The sequence below is a fragment of the Oryctolagus cuniculus genome, chromosome 7 (assembly GCF_051225735.1).
Source record: "Oryctolagus cuniculus isolate XC-2025 breed Fujian yellow rabbit chromosome 7, ASM5122573v1, whole genome shotgun sequence".
Classification (NCBI taxonomy): Eukaryota; Metazoa; Chordata; class Mammalia; order Lagomorpha; family Leporidae; genus Oryctolagus; species Oryctolagus cuniculus.
Genome location: NC_142873.1, coordinates 157,090,146 through 157,111,910, shown reverse-complemented (window position 1 = coordinate 157,111,910; position 21,765 = coordinate 157,090,146). Strand labels below are relative to the sequence as shown.

At 44.3% G+C, this 21,765-nt stretch overlaps 1 protein-coding gene across 6 annotated transcripts in view; it reads left to right on the top strand.

Annotated features, from left to right (window-relative positions):
- VPS13D (vacuolar protein sorting 13 homolog D) overlaps nucleotides 1–21,765 on the top strand; it is a 276,465-nt gene that overhangs the window by 32,220 nt on the left and 222,480 nt on the right. For 4 of the 6 annotated variants that reach the window (XR_016210247.1, XM_008275375.5, XM_008275373.5 and 1 more), the window contains exons 14-23: nucleotides 686–816; nucleotides 1,896–1,971; nucleotides 2,382–2,552; nucleotides 3,481–3,611; nucleotides 6,159–6,291; nucleotides 8,261–10,474; nucleotides 12,216–12,367; nucleotides 14,277–15,305; nucleotides 18,623–18,713; nucleotides 20,259–20,385. Coding sequence is in view for 5 of the 6 variants with exons in the window: in XM_008275375.5 (XP_008273597.4) it covers nucleotides 686–816; nucleotides 1,896–1,971; nucleotides 2,382–2,552; nucleotides 3,481–3,611; nucleotides 6,159–6,291; nucleotides 8,261–10,474; nucleotides 12,216–12,367; nucleotides 14,277–15,305; nucleotides 18,623–18,713; nucleotides 20,259–20,385 (4,255 nt within the window). In the remaining variant the exon portion in view is untranslated. Of the gene's footprint in view, nucleotides 1–685; nucleotides 817–1,895; nucleotides 1,972–2,381; nucleotides 2,553–3,480; nucleotides 3,612–6,158; nucleotides 6,292–8,260; nucleotides 10,475–12,215; nucleotides 12,368–14,276; nucleotides 15,306–18,622; nucleotides 18,714–20,258; nucleotides 20,386–21,765 lie in introns of those variants that run through there. The other 2 variants (XM_008275374.5, XM_008275377.5) reach the window with 2 other exon arrangements.

The window sequence follows — 21,765 nt, the reverse complement described above, 5'->3', positions numbered from 1 at the left end:
TATTTACAAGGATATTTCAAAAAGTTTGTGGAAAATGGACTTAAAAGATAAGTCTGTTGTACTGCAAAAGATGTTGAAATCTGCACATGCTGAGCCTTCAGAAATCTCATGGAAAATGCATTTTATGAAAAATAAAATACATTCTTGAATTCAAAGTTTCTTTGCACCAGAATTTATCTTTTTTTTTTTTTTAAGATTTATTTTATTTATTTGAAAGGCAGAGTTCCAGAGAGAGAAGGAGAGACAAGAGAGACAGAGAGAGAGGTTTGTTCTTCAAGTGGCTGCAGTGGCCAGGGCTGAGCCAGGCCAAAGCCAGGAGCCAGGAACTGCTTTCAGATCTCCCGTGTAGGTGCAGAGGCCCGAGCACTTGGGCCATTTTCTGCTGCTTTCCCAGGCTGTAAACAGAGAGCTACATCAGAATTGGAGCATCCAGGATTTGAACCAGCATCCATACGGGATGCCGGCATCTTGGGCTACAGCTTTACCCACTGTGCCACATTGCTGGCCCCAAAATTTATCTTTTAACTATTTTGTTTTTTAGTGAACTTTTTAAAGTATGCTCAGTTTTTTGGGAGTTCTAATTTCAAGGTTATGATATCTAATAGTGCTCCAAAATATTATAACTAATACTTTAAAAAGCAGGTTATCATGGCATAGTATGAATTCTTACATTCATCTTTTGCAGATGTAAAATTGCTGGCAGAATCTCTTCCTCGAAGAAACTCCTCCTTGCTTTTCGTCCGCTTGGGTGGCCTGTTTCTTCGAGATGTGGCCACCGAAGGAACGACGTTTCCTCTTCTGGTCTTCCCTAATCCAGTACGTACACTTACCGGGAAGGTTAGCACGGCAGGGTGTTGGTGAATTGCGGTCTCTTTTAGACAAATAATAAGCACTATTAACCTGATTCATTCTAACATTTTGATCATTTTGACACAGGTAGGCTGGGGTTAGATAAGTTTTTTGAATTTGCTAGACAGTGTTGGTGGGATTCCCCGTCCCATGTTGTGCTGTCATGGAACAGTGTACTCTGAATGGGAAGCACCGTAAGCACCGCTATTTTGTGCATTTATTCTCTGATTCTGACAGTCGTTTTCACTCTGACTCTTTGTCTGCTGTGAAATCTCATTTTTTTCTGGCTTGCAAAAGAGAACCATCTCATGTTTTCTATGTATGTATACTTTTTATATTTAAATACTTACTATTATTATGAGATCTTTGATTTTATTAAGTTGTCGAATATGTGATTCAAATAGCTGAGTGTAGAGCCACTTACCCCATCCATGGTTGCTTTCGGGTCGCGTGGGGAAGGCCATGGAGAGGATGGGAGTTGTAGACTTCAGGTTTGGAAAGCTGTACATGTCTGCTGTCCGTTTAGCAAGTGTCTGTTAACGTGCCGAGAGCAAAGCACACATTGTCAGGACAAGGCAGAGCCTTGAGAGAAAGGCACAAACAGAATACGTCTGCAGGAACTCAGTCATGTAATTTGAAGTGAATTTGACTCACTCGTGCTGAGTGAAAGTGATGCTGAAGTGTTAAGTGTGTGTATAAGGTGTGTTGGCCCCTCTCTGGTACTGATGCATTCTTGTGTGTGTATAAGGTGCGTTGGCCCCTCTCTGACACTGATGCATTCTTGTGTGTGTGTATAAGGTGCGTTGGCCCCTCTCTGACACTGATGCATTCTTGTGTGTGTGTATAAGGTGCGTTGGCCCCTCTCTGACACTGATACATTCTTGTGTGTGTGTATAAGGTGTGTTGGCCCCTCTCTGACACTGATGCATTCTTGTGTGTGTGTATAAGGTGCGTTGGCCCCTCTCTGACACTGATGCATTCTTGTGTGTGTATAAGGTGCATTGGCCCCTCTCTGGTACTGATGCATTCTTGTGTGTGTTTCACAGCAGAAAGAAGTTGGCAGAGTCTCTCAGTCCTTTGGTCTCCAGACTGCACCTGCAGACAGAAGTGGTCAAGATCTTGGTAATTTGCTACGCTAACTTATCTTAAAACTCATCCTTAAAAATATGATTCTTTCAGCCGCAGTCCTCATCAGTGAGAAGAGGAAGTGTTTTGTGTCTTGTGCATAGTAATTTTCCATGTGACTCCATGTTTAACCTGGAGGCAGCTTGGTGCACTCTCAGTGAGGCTGTTGGCCTTGTGTAACCTGGTTAACATATAGGATCCTTGGTTTCCATAACAGAAGCAAATACACTGGCCCAGTCCTCATAATTTCTGTTGAAAATTAAAGAGTCAGTTCTTAGTCTATTTTGAAAACGTGCAAGAATGTGAATTAATAGAAAAACAAGTCAGAAAATGTCTTTCCCGAATTCCTCATGGGTCTGTCGAGAGTCAGGTGATTGCTTTGCTGTGTTCCCTTTTCTCTCCTTCAGCTGCGGACCCAGATGACCCAGTTTTTGAGATGTTGTATGAGAGAAACCCGGTGCACAGCCACTTTGAGAGGCGACTGAACGTCAGCACGAGGCCCTTGAACATCATCTACAACCCCCAGGCTATCAGAAAAGTAGCAGACTTTTTCTACAAGGGAAAGGTTCATACCTCAGGTTAACTTTTTTGTTTGATCTTTTGTTACTTTAAAAAAAGCATCTTTCTTGTCCTTGCTGGTGCTCTGGACAAGTGTTACTCCCCTGAGTGACCTGTGAGAGTGACAGAGGAGTGCAGAGGTGGTCCCTCATGACTGCAGCGTGTCCTTGCACAGTCTCTCTTGCTAAGATAAATCAGTATCCTTAACCCCTTTCTCTTTGCCTCCTTTCACACATCCCGTTGTGCGGTGGTTTTGTTGACTGCCTAAGAGCTTTTAGACCAGTGCACTGAGGAGGAGTGTTCAAGGACTTCCTTCTGGATGACAGGATCCGTGGCTTCTCTTACTTGCATGATGCAGCATTAAATACTGCAGACTTCTAAATGTCACCACTGATTTATTTATTTTTGCCTCTCTTGTTCCCAAAAAAGACTTGAGACAGTAGGAGCAGCAAAAGCGCTTTGATTGACAGGGAGATTGATAAAACAATAGTATTTTTCCTAAGTGTATCCTCCCCACCTTCATAACAATGAAACTGTTTTAGTTTTTATTCCAGTTTTGAGTCTTTTCATGTAAACAGGAGTCCTAAATGTCATGGCTGCATTGCCGTCTCACTGATGGAGTAGAGAAGGCATTCCTTCTAAATTCCATTTTCCCTTTCCGTGTAATGGCCTGCTGCTTAAAGATCTTGAGATATGATAGCTTGGAATCTTTTGAAAAATGGTCCGTCAAATTCTAGTATCTTCGGTGCCCTTCCCTCAGTCTCTCCAGACTCCCACCCACTTTTGCCTCATCTCTGTCGCCCTGTTCTGGATCCCACTGGAGTAAGGAGCTGTTGTTGCTACTGATCGTTTTCCAGCTTTGTTGGAAGTTCGTGGGGAGAATAAATGGGTGCTTTTCATCTGCCCATTTGAAACTTCCGACTCACCTGTGTGTTTTCATTCTTGTAGGTTTTGGCTATCAGTCTGAACTCGAGCTGAGAGTGGCTGAAGCTGCCCGAAGACAGTATAACAAGCTGAAGATGCAGACCAAGGCAGAAATCCGACAGACTCTCGATCGTCTGCTAGTCGGTGATTTCATTGTGAGTGGATATACGTTACATTCTGGGAGAAGGGCCGGCATTCTGTTGTCAAGTTTTTTACCTGCTGTAAAGAGGCATCCTTATAGCAATTATACTGATTAAATAAAGGGAAAATATGAATTCCTGATTACTAGCATAAAATAAAATCTCACGTCTTCTAGTTCAGGTTTAATTTAAAAAATGAGTGACTGGTCTATGGCCATACCACCCTGAACACACCTGACCTCGTCTAAAACATGAGTGACTGTGTGGAATCTTGTTTCTTCCTTGTGCCAGTTTGGAATACTGTAAAACTCATCTTTATTCCATTTTTCCAGACCTGATATTTTGTAAGTGTTTCACCAGAGAGCACCTCCTGCCCTCACTTTTAAAAATTGTGTGTATTATTTATTTGAGAGAGAGGGAAAGCTCCTGTTTACTGCTCAATAGGTAGATTGGGTTGGTTTGGAATCAGGAATTGAGAATTCAGTCCAGGTCTCCTATGTGGGTGACAGAAACCCAGCCACTTGGAGCCATTACTGCTGCCTCCAAGGGTCTGCATTCGCAGGGAACTGGAGTCAGGGCTGGAAGTAGGGATTGAACGCAGGCACTCTTCCGTGGGATGCAGGCGTCTTGGCTGCTAGGCTAAACACCTGCTCCCGAGAGAGAGCTTCTCTTTGTACTGTTATCAGAAGGAAAATGACTGCAATGATGCCCCAGCTTCTTCTCCAGGTTATGATGGTCACTTGTGAGCCAAGGAACTTAACCATCCAGTAAGCCTATCCATGTGGCATGGCGGTGCAGTGCTAAGATGCGGCAGTAGAGGGAGCATCAGACAGAGCGTGGCGTCTTCTGGGCAGTGCAGAGCCCGTTGCACAGTGAAGGAGGGCGGAGATGTTCAAAAGTAAAGGGCCGGGGGTATATAGTATGTATGGGGTGGAGAAGTAGTTCATTTTTTGGCAGGTAGTGGTGTGTGTGTAATAATTAGTATCCTCTTGTTATAGAAAAAGGAAATATTTGCATACATTAGCTTTATATGTTCATGCAGTTGAGGGTAAGTGTAATTGCAGGGAAGACTAATGAAGAAACTCAAGAGTTGGTTTGTTGTTTGCATTTCTGATATTACAGCTTACATTTTTTTTTTAAGATTTATTTATTTGAAAGTCAGAGTTACACAGAAAGAGAAGGAGAGGCAAAGAGAGAAAGAGAGAGAGAGGTCTTCCATCCGCTGGTTCAATCCCCGATTGGCCACAATGGCTTGAACTGGGTTGATATGAAGCCAGGAGACCACGATCTCCCACGTGGGTGCAGGGGCCCAAGAACCTCAGCCACCCCTCTACTTCTCTCCCAGGCCATAGCAGAGAGCTGGATCAGAAGTGGGGCAGCTGGGACTCGAACAGGCACCCATGTGGGATGCCGGCACTAGAGGTGGTGGCTTTACCCACTATGCCACAGCACCAGCCCCAGTTTATGTTTACACTGAGATATGGTAGCATGAAAGTTCATGGTTACCTGTGCCTGTGAGTAAGTAAAAATATTTAAATTTCTATGTTTATTTGGCTTCCACAATTTCTACAATGCATTAAACATACTAAGCCTTATAAATTAAAAGCCAAATCTTTCTTAAGCTGTGGATAATCACAAAATACAATTTCTTCATAGGTAATTTGTAATTTCATCTCCCTACTTTAGTTTCTTTTTCTTTCTTTTTTAAAAGATTTATTTTATTTATTTGAAAGACAGAGTTAGAGAGAGAGAAGGAGAGGCAGAGAGAGAGGTCTTCCACCCGCTGGTTCACTCCCCAGATGGCTGCAGCGGCTGGAGCTGTGCTGATCTGAAGCCAGGAGCCAGGAGCTTCTTTCGGGTTTCCCATGTGGTTGCAGGGGCCCAAGGATTTTCCACTGCTTTCCCAGGCCATAGCAGAGAGCTGGATTCGAAGAGGAGCAGCCAGGACTAGAACCAGTGCCCATATGAGATGCCGGCGCTTTGGGCCAGGGCGTTACCGGCCGCGGCACAGTGTCAGTCCCAAAATGTTTATTAGTGTGTATTTTTATTTATTTTTAAAAAATATTTATTTATTTGAAAGAATTACACAGAGAGAGGAGAGGCAGAAAGAGCGAGAGAGAGAGAGGTCTTCCATCTGATGGTTCACTCCCCAGATGGCTGCAATGGCTGGAGCTGTGCTGATCCAAAGCCAGGAGCCAGGAGCTTCTTCCAGGTCTCCCACATGGGTTCAGGGGCCCAGGACCTGGGCCATCTTCTGCTTTCCCAGGCTATAGCAGAGAGCTGGATCGGAAGTGGAGCAGCCAGGTCTCAAACCGGCGCCCATATGGGATGCCGGTGCTTCAGGCTAGAGCATTAACCTGCTACACCCCAGCGCCGGCCCCTTTAGTTTCCTCGTCCTCACGCTTTAGCCATCGGTGTTTTGCGCTAACACTGCAGACCAGCAGTCACTCCATAGCTCCCTTAGCTGTGGCTGTCAGAAGTGCTTGAGCACCTCCGAGAAAGCGGCTCATTTTCAGCAGTTGCAGTTACTGTGGTTCAATGAAAGCTCATTTGATTTTGCAGGAGGAGAGTAAACGGTGGAGTGTACGGCTAGATATTTCTGCTCCTCAGGTGATATTCCCTGATGACTTCAAATTCAAGAACCCTGTGTTAGTTGTCGTGGATCTAGGAAGAATGCTGTTGACGAACACCCAAGGTAGTACCAGCGTGAAGTCATGGAAACACCTTGCTGTACCTGTCTCTGTGCTTAAAGTGGAGCTTAAAGTTATGTGACATTTTAACTCTGGAGTTCACTTGTTACTTTTAAAATGATAGCTCTATTGAGATATAGTTCACAATTTTAAAATGTACAGTGTGGCTGTTTTGTAATATTGATGGAATTATGCAACTCTCACTACTGCTTAATTCTAGACTTTTCATTTTCCAAAAAGAACTCAAAGTTCATTGGCAGTCACTCCCCATTTCCCACTATCCCCAGCCTCTGGCAACCACTGATTTTTTGTCTCTATGGTTTTGCCTACTCTGAACATTTCATAGGGACGGACTAACAGAATATGGGACCTTCTGTGTCTTTCTCATTTAACGTAATGTTTTTAAGTTTCATCTGTGTTGTGGTATGTATCAGTACTTAATAATAGTCCATTCTATGGATATGCCAAATTTTGTTTATCCATTCATTTGTTGCTGGATATTTGGGTTGTTTCCACTTGTTGGCTATTATGAATAGTGCTGCCATGAACACTGATGCACAGGTTTTTGTGGGGCCTGTGTCTTCAGTTCCTTTGGGTATATGCTGATGCATGGAGTTGCTGGGTTATGTGTTGAATATTTTGGAGAACTACCAAAGTGACTGTACCTTTTTGTATTTCTACCAGCAGTGTATGAACATTCTAGTTTCTCCATATCCTATACTTGATCTTAGCCAAAAGGCCGAGAAGTGATTCTCCATATCCTTATCATTACTCATTGTCTGTTCTTTGGATCATAGCTATTTTTGTATATGTGAAGTGGTATCTCATTATGCTATTTATTTGTATTTTTTTCTTAATGTGTATTTTAATAAACATTATTTCCCAATGTGCATTTTCAGGATAGTTTTTTTTTTTTTTTTTTTTTTAAGATTTTAATTGTTTATTTGAGAGACAGAGTTACAGAGAGAGGGAGAGAGAGAGAGAAAGGTCTTCCATCTGGTGGTTCACTCCCCAAATGGCTGTAATGGCTGGAGCTGGGCTGATCTGAAGCCAGGAGCCAGGAGCTTCTTCTGAGTCTCCCATGTGGGTGCAGTGGTCCAAGCACTTGGGCCATCTTCCACTGCTTTCCCAGGCCATAAGCAAAGAGCTGGACCAGAAGAGGAGCAGCTAGGACATGAACCAGTGCCCATTTGGGATGCAGATGCGACATGCGAGGCTTAGCATACTATGCCACAGCGCCAGCCCCCAGGGATGGAGATTTAATTTATTTGCAATTAGGGCCATATATGAAAATGAGGTAATTTCATTAGATTCAAAAAGCATTCATTGAAATAGGATGGAAGAGTGAGAGAATTCATGGGGAAAAAGAAATTGAGCAAGGTTATCAAGTGATCACAACCTTATCGCCAAGGAGAGGACCATGAAGAAAAGAGAATAGAGGACTTGAGCAGGAGTGGAAAAGTGTGGTGTGGGGGGACTGTTAAGAAGGAGTTGTATGTGACTAAGAAGTTCACACGACCTTGGAAATCACCTCCTGGAAACACTAAAACATAGATGTGGCACAGAGCCGGAGGCGACAGAACCCGGTGGTGTGCTTCTCTAGTTGTCTCAGCACCACTCAGCTGCAGGGAGGGGTTAGCATGTGCCTCTGGGGCTAGAAATTGTGTCTCGAGCAGTTTCTACTCTCCAGGTACTGATCCAGGCTGTGGGGATGTTGTGCAGAGCAGGGCAAATGGGAGCTGTCTTCCCCTTGAACTCTCTAGTGGGGAATCAGGATGAGCACAGTGGCAAAGGCAGAAGTAAACACAGAGAGTGACAGAGAGAGTCGGTGACGGCAGCTTGGGCAGTGCTCTCAGAAGCTGGGACAGCAGCTGTGGTCTCTACCCTGACACGAGCGCGTGATTCCCCAAGGGAGAGGAAAAGCGGAAGGGGACAGTAGACCTGCGCTCTGAATTTCTGCCTTTCTCTCTGCAGATGACTCCAAGAGGAAAAGTGGGGACGGGTCAGCCTCTGAAGAGAATCAGTTCAGTGACGATGAATATAAGACCCCTCTCGCCACACCTCCCAATACGCCGCCTCCGGAGACAAGCAGCAGCAATGGAGAGAAAACACCTCCGTTTTCTGGAGTTGAGTTCAGTGAAGAACAGCTTCAAGCACATTTAATGAGCACAAAGATGTACGAGAGGTACTCCCTGTCGTTCATGGACCTCCAGATCATGGTCGGACGAGTGAAGGACAACTGGAAGCATGTCCAGGATATTGACGTGGGGCCCACCCACGTGGTGGAGAAATTCAACGTCCATCTGCAGTTGGAACGCCGGTTGATTTATACCTCAGATCCCAAATACCCAGGAGCTGTGCTTTCAGGCAACTTACCAGACTTAAAAATCCACATCAATGAGGATAAAATATCTGCTCTAAAGAATTGCTTTGCTCTCCTCACCACCCCAGAAGTTAAGGCTTCTGACACACAGATTAGAGAGAGAATTTTTCCCCAGGAAGGCCAGCGAGGAGGTTTGCAAGACTCAGTGATGAATTTAACCCAGAGCATTGTGATGCTGGAGCAGAACACACGGGAGGTCCTGGTGGAGTCGCAGCTCCTCCTGGCCGAGTTTAAAGTTAACTGTGTGCAGCTTGGCGTTGAGAGCAATGGCCGGTACATTTCTGTGCTCAAGGTATTCGGCACCAATGCTCACTTTGTGAAGCGGCCTTATGATGCCGAAGTCTCCCTGACTGTGCATGGTTTGCTCCTGGTGGACACCATGCAGACGTATGGTGCTGACTTTGACCTTTTGTTGGCTTCACATAAGAACTTGAGTTTTGATATTCCAACAGGAAGTCTTCGGGATAGCAGGGCTCAGTCTCCCGTTTCTGGACCTAACGTGGCGTACTTCACTGATGCAGCCACGTTGAATGACCGATCAGCTACTAATGTTTCATTTGACAAAATCTGTACCAAAGAACAAGAGTCCCTCATTAAATTGGAATATCAGTTTGTGAGTTCAGAGTGCCCCTCGATGAATTTAGATAGCACTCTGCAGGTGATCTCATTACAGGTGAATAATCTGGATATTATCCTAAATCCAGAGACAATTGTGGAGCTGATTGGTTTTCTTCAAAAATCCTTCCCCAAGGAAAAAGATGATTTGAGTCCTCAACCTTTAACAACTGATTTTGAAAGAAGCTTTAGAGAACAAGGAACTTACCAGTCTACCTATGAACAAAACACTGAGGTTGCCGTGGAAATCCATAGACTTAACTTACTGCTTCTTCGGACAGTGGGAATGGCAAATGGGGAGAAATATGGCAGAAAAATCGCAACTGCAAGTATAGGTGGCACCAAAGTTAACGTCTCAATGGGTAGCACATTTGACATGAATGGTTCTCTTGGCTGTTTGCAGCTTATGGATTTGACACAGGATAATGGTAAAAACCAGTATGTTGTCAGCATTGGGAATTCCGCAGGCTACGAGACTCTCGTCAGTGAAATTGGCTTCTTTGAATCTGTATTTGTCAGGATGGAAGATGCAGCCCTTACTGAAGCTTTGAGTTTCACGTTTGTTGAGAGATCGAAGCAAGAGTGTTTCCTCCACCTGAAGATGGCTTCCTTGCATTATAACCATTCTGCTAAATTTTTAAAGGAATTAACATTGTCCATGGATGAGCTAGAAGAAAATTTTCGAAGTATGCTGAAAAATGCGGCCACCAAAGTCACCACAGTACTAGCCACAAAGACTGCTGAGTACAGCGAAATGGTGTCACTCTTTGAAACTCCAAGAAAGGCTCGCGAACCCTTTATCTTGGAGGAAAACGAAATATATGGGTTTGGCCTGGCTTCACCTCGTTTGGACACTGTAAAGTTAATCTTGAACATAAACATTGAGTCCCCAGTGGTTTCTGTCCCCCGGAAGCCCGGGAGTCCCGAGTTGTTGGTAGGACACTTGGGACAGATATTCATCCAGAATTTTGTGGCTGGAGATGATGACTCCAGAAGTGACCGTCTGCAGGTAGAAATCAAAGACATTAAACTCTATTCCTTGAATTGTACCCAGCTGGTAGGCCGAGAAGGTGCTGTGGCTGAAGTAAGTCGGGTGTTTTGTGCGTCATCTGCGTCTGCCAGTGTCAGTAGCCAAGAGGATGCTCATTTCACCAGACATGACTTCTTTGAATCTTTGCATAGAGGTCAAGGTGAGTAGCATGAATCTTTTCTTTCACTTTGCTAAAACCAGTAACAAAACCTTTTTCTTTTAGAATGAACCCTAGAACGAGTACTATTTAAGAAATCAAAATATAATTTTAACAGGCCATTCCATGGTAAGTTGGTATGTTTTTACCCTTTTCTGCTTAATGCTGTATTTGACAAAATAATTTTTGTAAAAAGCATTCCCCTTTGAAATTGGCTGAATGCTCATTAATGCAGGCTAGATCCTGTTAAAGTATTGTTTAATCTGGTTAAATGTATCTGAATTTTTTGTTCCTAAGCAGTAGATCTTTCCTAGTTAAGTATTGTAGCCCAAGATAGCTCAAGGGGCTGATGCAAATAGAATATGAAATTTAGTCTGTGGATGTGTGTTCTCCGTTTAGTATTTTGCCATCTTCTTTGCCATCTTCTGTAGTGAGTGGTTCAGGTTTGTAAGAATAATGTGGTTGTGTTTGTATTCTGGATCTAAACAGCTAAAACCAAACAGTTCAGTCTGTTAGTCTTGACACCCATAGAAATCAGGTAAGCCCTGGAGCGTGGCTTTATTTACTGGTGAAGAAATGCCTTTGAAGACTGTTTCTGTGGTTCTCAGATGTTAATTTCCCGATTGTTTATGTACTTAGCACAAGCATCCTGATCCATCCATGTTTGGGATGGAAGTTGTTTACTTAGAACTGTGTTTTGTCCTTGATTCTGATTAGGCCCAATGGGAGGGATACCTCTATATCTGAAAGCTAAAAGTTTGGTTTGGAAAATGTCAGCTTGGCTAAGAGAAGCTTAATGTACTCTCTCTCTCTCTCTCTCTATATATATATATATGTTTATTTTAAATTCATTTACTTATTTGAAAGGCAGAGAGAGATTGAGAGATCTCCCAAATGTTCCTCAAATGCTGCTGCAGCTGGGGCTGGGCTGGGCTGAAGCCAGGAGCTCGGCAGCTCGCCCTGTGTCTCCCACGTGGGTGGCAGGGATTCAGTTACTTGAGCTGTCACCTGCTGCTGCCCAGGGCCTGCATTATGGAGCGAGAATCAGGAGCAGAGGCGGGACTCGAACCCAGGCACTCTGATGAGGGATTTGAGCATCCTACCCAAGGTTTTAACTGCTATGCCAAATGCCTGCTCCTTGCCACATATTTTTTTTTTTTTTAAGATTTATTTATTTATCTGAAAGAATTACACAGAGAGAGAAGGCTAGGCAGAGGGAGAGAGGTCTTCCATCCACTGGTTCACTCCCCAATTGGCTGCAATGGCCGGAGCTGCACTGATCCGAAGCCAGGAGCCAGGAGCTTCTTCTGGGTCTCCCACACAGGTGCAGGGGCCCAAGGGCTTGGGCCATGTTCTGCTGCTTTCCCAGGCCACAGCAGAGAGTTGCATTGGAAGTGAAGCAGCTGAGACTTGAACTGGAGTCCATATGGGATGTTGGCACTGCAGGCGGCAGCTTTACCAGCTGTGCCACAGGCTGGCCCCCTTGCCACATATTTTAAAGCCACCAATGGAGCATGTTGTAAAAATATTCCTTTTTCAATGTAAATTTATATGTACCTCTGCTTGCTTCTGTCTCTGGATAGTCACCAAGGTGAGCTGTCAGTCGCAGACCCAGGTGCCGGGCCAGCCTGCCATCCTGTTCTCAGAGTAACTGACGGGCCGCCTTTTATGTACTCTAGCCTGAATTGGCAAGAATGAAGTAGATGCTAATATTCGGTCTGTCATTTCCATTGTCTGATGGCAGCTTTTCACATCCTGAACAACACCACCATTCAGTTTAGACTGGAGAAGATCCCCATGGAGAGAGACTCGGAGCTCACTTTCTCCCTCAGCCCAGGTGACCTGGGAGCTTCTAGCATCATGAAGATTGAAGGGAAGTTCGTCAATGCAGTTCAGGTAAACTCTGGTGTCTTCATGTCAGGGCATTTGACATCACAGGTGGATGGAGTATTCCTTATTCAAAATATGTGGGACCAGAAGTATTGCAGATTTTGGAGTTTTTCAGATTTTGGAATATTTACATAGACTTTTCCTGGTTGAGCATCTTGAATCCAAAAATCCGAAATTGATAGGCTCAAAAAACATTTTTGAATTAGGGCTGCTCAACCTGAATTTATTTTATATTTTATATTTATATTATGTACATATATTATGTGGTATAGCACGTTATTTTATGCATAATAAATGTTGGAAGGAAAATATATAAATTCAAAGAGATCATTAGTGGATATAACTGTTGTTGATAACTTGTTCCAATAAACATGGAATCGTTTTATGTTGTCCTTTTGTCCCTGGGGCATTGGTCTTCATGTAGAGGAGGGGACTTGTATAAGGAAGAAGGTAGATCCTCAATTCTGTTGCCATTCAGAAATAGGAAGGTTAAGTTAGTCTCTTTTTCCCAGGAGTATAGAATGCTTATCACACTTTTGACATCCTTGGTCCAGCCTATAAAACAATGTGATTATGTGAGCTATTGACAGATTCTTTCAAGGTAGATTTAGTTTTGCCCTCTTTGAAACGAAATAGTCCAGGATAGGGAGTGTGTGTGTGGTGACTATGTGTGTATATGTCCATTATCCTTTTTCCTTCAAAAATGTCATTGTCCCTGACTTCACAGGGAGTGAGCTAAGAGCGCTGTAAAACAGGGACAGGCAGGATCACAGGCCAGCGGCCCTCACGCTGGGGCAGCATTTGCTCCCAGTCTGTCTGGCAGTTGTTCTGGGGGAACCAGGAGAGCTGTCAACAGAACTTGGCATCTTTTGACATCAGTGGTCTCTCGTGTGGTCTCTGGGTGAGAGAACTTCCCCAGAGCTTTCCCTCTCCGCTGAGCTTTGCCTCATTGCAGTAGTTATCAGGAGGAATGTGTCGCCTGAAATCCAGCACTTCATGTGAATTTCATTGGATTATCTTGATTTATTCCTAGGGTCATCATTGATTTACTGTTGTTTTGACAAAAATATTTTTTAAAGATTTATTCATTTGAAAGTCTGAGAGAGAGAGAGAGAGAAAGAGAGAAAGAGAGAAAGAGAGAAAGAGAGAGAGAGAGAGAGAGAAAGAGAGAGAAAGAGAGAGAGAGAAATCTTCCATCTGCTGGTTCCTTCCCAAAACGGCTGTAATGGCCAAGGCTGGGTCAGGCCCAGGTCAGAAGTCAGGAACTCCATCTGGGTCTCCCACATAGAGGGATCCAAGTATTTGAGCCATCACCTGCTGCTTCCCAGGGTACATATTAGCAGGAAGCTAGAATCAGAAGCAGAGCCAGGATGTCAATCAGGCACTCCTGTATGCAATGTGGTGACTTAACTGCTGTGCCAAATGCCCACTGCTGAAAGTATTTTTAGTAAGATATTGTAATTACAAACAAAGCAAGGGAGAAAGTAGATAGAGCCAATCAAGAATCAGCGTCATTACGGAGTATTGAGCACAGGTGTTACACTGAGTGGCCGTGGTTAGCCAGAGTCAGAGCTACGACCTGATCATTCCTGAATGCTGTGGTGGCCCCACCTGAGGCTTGCAGCAGTGTCCCCCCAGTTCTATGGTGGTTTTTGTGGGATTAGAGAGTAACTGCTGACTCAGGCACTTATTGAACACATATGGTCTGTGAGATCTGTGAGGGAGGGAGAGCCTTGTGAGTAGAAGTGGAGCAGAAAAAGTTCAAGACTGAAAAGAATGGAAGAAACGCTCCTTGTATCAGCTAACTTCAAACCTGGTGGGGACCCGTGAACAGCGGCTGTGGGCGTTGTGGGCAGTAATCGGAGTGCAGTTAGTGACAGCAGTGGAGTAACTGAGTGTTTCTCTTTGAACACAGGTGGTGCTAGCCAAGCACGTGTATGAGCAGGTTTTACAGACACTGGACAACCTTGTGTGCAGTGAAGATCTGAATAAATTTCCCGCTAGTGCCACCTCCTCCCCTTGCCCTGATTCTCCGCTGCCTGCACTCGGCGCCTGTGGAGAGCCTGCGGAGCGGAAGGAGAACGGATTGTTCGGCCACTCCGGCCTTTCCAGCGCGTCTCAGAGACCTTCCTCTGTGAAGGAAGTCAGATCCTTCACTCAGATTCAAGCCACCTTTTGTATATCGGAGCTTCAGGTTCAGCTAAGTGGAGATCTGACTTTAGGGGCCCAGGGTCTTGTGAGCTTAAAGTTTCAGGATTTTGAAGTGGAATTCAGTAAAGACCATCCTCAGACTTTATCCATTCAGATTGCCCTGCGCTCCCTGCTCATGGAAGACTTACTGGAGAAGAATCCAGATTCCAAATATAAGAACCTGATGGTGTCTCGGGGAGCTCCTAAGCCGTCCAGTTTAGCCCAGAAAGAATACCTGTCTCAGTCTTGCCCTTCGGTGTCCAACGTGGAGTACCCTGACATGCCTCGGTCTCTCCCTTCCCACATGGAAGAAGCTCCTAACGTCTTTCAGTTCTATCAAAGACCCACCTCTGCCTCCCGGAGAAAGCCAAAAGAAGTCCAAGACAAGGAATATCCCTTAACCCCTCCTCCTTCTCCAACGGTGGATGAGCCCAGGACATTTGCTGGAAAGAGTAAATTTGATGATTCCTTGGTCCACATCAATATATTCTTGGTAGATAAGAAACATCCAGAATTCTCTTCCAGTTACAATCAAGTTAACCGGAGCATTGATGTTGATTTTAACTGCTTGGATGTGCTGATCACACTGCAGACATGGGTCGTGATCCTGGATTTTTTTGGAATTGGCTCCACTGCAGACAACCATGCAATGAAAGTGCCACCTGAGGACCTTCTGCAGAATGTGAAGTCAGAATCGAGTGCTTCAGTAGAGTCGGAGCGTCAGGATCCGGTTAACACCAAACTAGATCTCAAGGTAGCACTTCAACCTTTGGCTCTTTTAAGTTCTGAAAATGAATTTGGATTTGCTTATTTGAATGTGAGCATTTGACATTTATTCTGGACAATAACTCTTTTTGCTGGGGATTATATAATATATCTTTTTTTTTTTTTTTTTTTTTTTTTTTTGACAGGCAGAGTGGACAGTGAGAGAGAGAGACAGAGAGAGAAAGGTCTTCCTTTGCCGTTGGATCACCCTCCAATGGCCGCTGCTGCAGCCGGCGCACCGCGCTGATCCGATGGCAGGAGCCAGGATCCAGGTGCTTTTCCTGGTCTCCCATGGGGTGCAGGGCCCAAGCACCTGGGCTATCCTCCACTGCACTCCCTGGCCATAGCAGAGAGCTGGCCTGGAAGAGGGGCAACCGGGACAGAATCCGGCGCCCCGACCGGGACTAGAACCCGGTGTGCCGGCGCCGCAAGTTGGAGGATTAGCCTATTGAGCCACGGCGCCGGCCCTATATAATATATCTTTTGGGTGTCTGTTTGGAAGGGTACCTGTTAATATTTTAGAAAAGGTTTTAGTCTGAATCCTGTCTGGATGGGGGAAATAAGTGGTTTAAGTAACATATTTCCTTTGAATTATATAAATTAAAAAAAATCTATTTATTTGAAAGGTAGAGTTGGGGGTGGCGCTGTGGCATATTAGGATAAGCTTCAGCCTGCAGTGCCGGCATCCCAAATGGGTGCGATTTCAAGTCCTGGCTGCGGCGCTTCTGATCCAGCCCCAACTGGGACTAGAACCTGGTGTGCTGGCGCCGCAGGCGGAGGATTAACCTAGTGAGCCATGACTCCGGCCCCGATGTACTTTTTAAAACAAGAATCGGGGTGCCGGATTCTGTCCAGCTCTCTGCTGTGGCCCGGGAGTGCAGTGGAGGATGGCCCAGGTCGCTGGGCCCTGCACCTGCATGGGAGACCAAGAGGAAACACTTGGCTCCTGCCATCGGATCAGCGCGGTGCGCTGGTCGCAGCGGCCATTGGAGAGTGAACCAACGGCAAAAGGAAGACCTTTCTCTCTGTCTCTCTCTCTCACTGCCCACTCTGCCTGTCAAAAAAAAAAAAAAAAAAAAAAAGAATTTTTGAGGAAGATTTTTATTGTGAAAAATTTCAAACATACTATAAACAGAATGGTGCAGTGAACCCCCCATCCACCCAACCCTGTAATTCACCACATATACTTTCTTTTTTTGTTTTGCCGAAGTATTTTAAAAGCAAATTCCAGGCATCATATAATTTTGCCTCTACATACTTCAGTATTCATTTCTCAAAGAAGACAAAGAAGAAGAAGAACAACAACAAAATGGTATTTTCTAATATAATAGCCATGCATTGTCATGTCTAGCTAAATTTACAAGAATTCTTTGGTATTATGTAACACCCACCAGTCCATAATCTGATTTTCCTGATTGTCTCAGAAATGCCCTTTGTTGGTAGATTAAAGAGGAGTGAATAGTATAAGAGACTGCATATCTTTCCTTTGGTCTAGATAATTCAATGGAAAATCATGTTTTTCTGAACCAAAGTTTCCTCATTTTCAACATGATAAAGGTAAAATGATGTATGAATTTCTTGAATCAGGATCCAAATAAGGTTCACATATGACATACGTAGTCATGTAATTGACTTGTCAGAGAACTAGCCTGGTGGCTTCTAGAGTGTCCCCATTGTAGATGTGTCTGTGTGTGTTCTTGTTTTGCCATTTAATTACTTTGAACTTCTACTTTTAGGAGTGGAAGCTAGCTCTAGAGATTGGTCAGATCAAGTCCAGTTTCTCAGTGAAAGCGCTTGGTCAGGACGGGAGGCCTGTGATGTTCGGTGTTCCACTTTCAGTGACACTCAGATCACACAGAATGTGATCAGGTGGTGATGGCTGGAGTCCTCCAAAGCGTTTTTAGACCCAATTTGTATGATCTTTCAGTGATTAAATGACGAGAGGTTTTATTATTTTCTCCCTTCCTGATGATCTTGTTGCCTAAAGATCTTTTGTTGTCTATTAAAAAATTCTGCAGGGGGACCAGAGTGTCCTTCAAAAAATCGCTGTTCTAACTCTGAAAAATCTCCTTTCTTTCTGGACCTTTCATTCTTTTCCCATCTTATTTTCTCATTCATTCACCAAACTTCTTTTGTTTTGTTTTTTTATTTGAAAGGCAGAATGACAGAGATAGAGGGACAGGTAAGAGAGAGATGATCTTCCATTTGCTGGTTTACTCCCCAAATGGCTACAATGAAAGCCAGGAGCCAGGAACTCCATCCTGGACTCCCGCATGGGTAGCACTTGGGCTACCTTCTGTTTTCTCAGGTGCATTAGCGGGAGCTGGATCAGAAATGGAGCAGCCAGGGCTTGAACTGGTGCTCTGAATGCCAGCGCCATTCACCGAACATTTACTGAGCACCTGCTTTGTGGTAGGCACTGAAGATAGAGTGGTCAGGCCTAGGCTCTGCCATCAGAACGAGTGCGTGTGACAGGAGCGGATCTGCTCAGTCTTCTCTCTCTTCGTTCTCTTGTTCTCTTCAGTCCTTTGTTCCCTGAGGGTGCTCAAAGCTAAAAAGGTCATGGAGACCAACTAACCCTACACATGTAAGTTCTTCGAGCAGTTATAATTACAATATTGTTTTGCAGATTTATTTGTTACAGTGAGTGATATTTCTAAGATAGGCAATTTTGTTTTTCTTTTATTTATGGTTAGCTCTAGGGAAGAAAAATCTTTGATTGTTGGTCAGCAGTGATTTGTACTAAATATTTGTTCCAAGGCATTAAAGAGGCTTCTAAATCCTGTTCATCCTTTTGCTTTGACAAATTTCTTAACCCATTATGTCCTATTTTATTCTATATAGGACACCTATAAAGACTTAAATGGAGCAGTAAACATACCACTTATGGTAACTTTGAAATAAATATTATGTCATAGAAATAGGCACAGAAATGAAAATCTGAGACTTAATAGGTTAAGACTACTTAATGAATCTGTTCGAGTTGTTGCAGAATTGTGCAGTATTACTGATGAACACCAAAATGAGCGGGATTGTTTTATCTTGTAAAACTTCTCACTGGCAGAGGCTGGAAAAGGCAGGCACTGAGAAGAGACCACAGAACGTGGCCTTGACTGCCTTGCTGATCCTGACCAACCAGCTCTTCCACTCGATGATCGTGTGGCTGGAGAAGCAGAAGTGAAGCTGGTGCCGTTAGAAGCCTCACCTTCCAGTCTCCTGCGTCTTTGTGCACTTGTTGGTTTTGTTCTGTTTCCTGGAGGAGACTGCTTTGCCCAGTAACGTTTGCCTTCTTCATCTGCACCCTAGGTTCATTCGCTCTCTCTTGTGCTGAATAAGACCACCAGCGAGCTGGCTAAAGCCAGTGTGTCCAAGTTAGTAGCGCACCTGGAAATGATCGGTAAGTGGGGGGAGAGTCAGACTTGTAAAACCTGGGAAGCATTTGAACGTCCAGATCACTGATCTGATTGTCCTCGCATGCTGGGTGCGATGTGAGTTAGACTTGATTGTGGTTACTGATCTGGCCATGATTTGTGGTAATGGTTCCCGAAGACTGGCTGACAGATAGCTGGTACAAAGTGTGGCTGTCTGGCACTGACTTCTGTCTTCTCCATGTCCCCATCTGCCTCCCAGAGTCAGTAGGTTGGGCTGGGCCCTGGCATCTCTCTGCGTTTTAACAGATTCTACCTAGGATTACCATATAGTATTTTTGTCCAAATTGGGTTATATTTGAGAGTGAAAGGGAGCAATATTAATAATTACATCTGGAAACAGGCATGTATCAGGACTGTCTCTGGAAGCCAGGGTATAGGTTCTTCCTTTCTGTTGTCATGAGTGGGGGGAGCTACCAGTAGAGGGCATGGTGTATGCAGAAAGCTGGTATTCTTTCTAAGGGGCCTTTATAGATTACAGTTCTCATTGTAATTCATCGATTGATGAATTACAGCAAGTTCTAAATAGCAGGAGTTTCTAAAGTGCTAATTAAAGCACTGTTCCCTCCTCAGCACCATGCGAGTAAACAGTGGTGATTATAAAGCCCAACTCTTGATGCCGTGGTAACGACAGGGATGCTGTCTGGGGGAGGAGTGAACTGAAGCTGAGGTTTCTGTAGGTATAAATCGTTTCAGAAAAACTTCCTAGAAGAGATTGGTCTTCAAGATTGCAAGAAGCTTGGGTGTTTTTGTTAGGAAACATTAAGAATCAAAAACAAGCACGCATCATTGACTGATCAGGAGCTAAAATAGCTTGCCAAGTTCATTGACTTTAGTAATCGTTTTGTAGTGATCGGGCGGTATATTTTGTTTTATGGAGGCAACAGTTTAGAGTCTTGCTTTTCAGCTCTAGAAGATACCAAGAATGATTCATTATAGGCACACATTCCCACTGTGCACGATTCAGTCCTCCTTGTTTCTCCTCCCAGCCTTTTGCTTGTGATAACAGCAGCTTCAAATCTCGATCTTCAGTGTCTAACACTTCATTAATTTTGTTCTTTTATTAAATCACACTAAGACTCACTTACTGTTGCTTGAATATCTGTTGTATTTCTGACACTCCCTCCTTTATGCCTTTATCCATAGCACAATTAATACACCTTGTGATGTTTTACTAGTTCTAATTAGTCTAATCTCAAAAAGGGCCAGGTGTCTCTCTGAATTTACCCTTTAAAATGCATATATAATTATTTTCATTTAGTTCTGCTTATAAATGTTAATGTGTGATGTTGCTGTATTGTTTCAATTCCTTTTAGACTTCCATGTTGAGACGGTTTGAAATGTTGGATAAAATATTTTTCTGAGTGTATCGGAATGTGACAATTGGTTTTTGACACTTAATTTGATTGAAAAGTCTGAGTCATGTGTATGCAACTTGGAGAAATGTTCACATATGTTTAAGGAGTTTGACACAAAAAGATACTTAATAATGTTTCTAATTCTAACATCCCTAGAGGGAGACCTGGCCTTGCAGGGCAGCCTTGGGAGCCTGTCTCTAAGCGACCTTACATCGCATGGAGAATTCTACAGGGAGCGGTTCACCACAAGTGGGGAAGAGGCACTCATCTTCCAGACTTTCAAGTAAAAATATCTGTCTGTTCTCACTCAGTGTTTTGTCACGATCTCTGCTGTTTCAAATTTTTGTTGGTTGAACAACAAAGAAAAGGTTTAAAAGTGTTAGCCTTAAGTAAAATCGGAAAGGCTGGCTGGTTGTGAGGGGTCCTGATTTCTGTTCCATTTCGTTAAGATGGATGTGCGCTGCAGGGGCTGCTCCGGCTTCAGACGCAGAGAGGGTGTAGCTGAGATCGCCGTGCGGGCTGTGCCTTAGCTGGCTGTGTGACCTGGGCACTCGGTCCCGTGCGGCGCTTTCCTATCTGGCTTTGCCCGCTGTGCCACAGTGCCAGCCCCTGTAGGGGGTTTTCTCTGAAGACAGAGTTTATGGTGGTGGTTTCAGCTTTTGTGAGAGATGTGGGGAAGCAGCAGTGTTCAGATCTGCCGCTCAGTGCTCTGACTGGTGGTTCTAGGGTAGGGTCGGATCTTTTCTTATTTTTTTAAATGTGCTGATATTTAACCAGGGTTGAGACAAACTGTTCTGAAGGATGTCTGAGGACTTTTTCTTCATTTTCAGGGTTATCATTCATAGGAGTATAACACAATAAGAATTTAGATTTTAGAGTTTTAGATTTTGGAGTTTAGCTTAATTTGTTTACATTACAAATTTACCCATTATTTCATGACCTTCTCTTTATTACATTTCAAGCTCATAGTGTCACAGTCTCTGCCAGGAACAGAGTGAGCAGGAATAGTCACTTTCCTTTAAAGGCAAGGCAGGGAGGCACAGGTGAAAGGTCAGAGCCCCAGGTGACCTCTGAATGAGTTCTGGAATCAGGGGTAAGTTCAACACCTGGAGCTGCCCATCTGTTATGGCCCTGGTTATCAAGCCAGGCTGTTATTTATTTATTTGCTTTTTTTAAGATTTATTGATTTTACTTGAAAGTCACAGTTACACACAGAGAGGAGAGGCAGAGACAGAGAGAGAGGTCTTCCATCTGCTGGTTCACTCCCCAGATGGCCGCAGTGGCCGGAGCTGCGCCGATCTGAAGCCAGGAGCTTCTTCCAGGTCTCCCACGTGGGTTCAGGGGCCCAAGGACTTGGCCATCTTCTACTGCTTTCTCAGGACATAGCAGAGAGCTGGAGCAGAGAAGTGGAGCAGCTGGGTCTCGAACTGGTGCCCATATGGGATGCCGGCACTGCAGGCGGTGGCTTTACCCACTTTACCCACTATGGCACAGTGCCGGCCCCTGTTACTTAATGTCTTCAACACGTTGCAGAAAGTTAGAAAGGGAGAAATTGCGCCGGCGCCGCGGCTCACTAGGCTAATCCTCCGCCTAGTGGCGCTGGCACACCGGGTTCTAGTCCCGGTTGGGGTGCCGGATTCTGTCCCGGTTGCCCCTCTTCCAG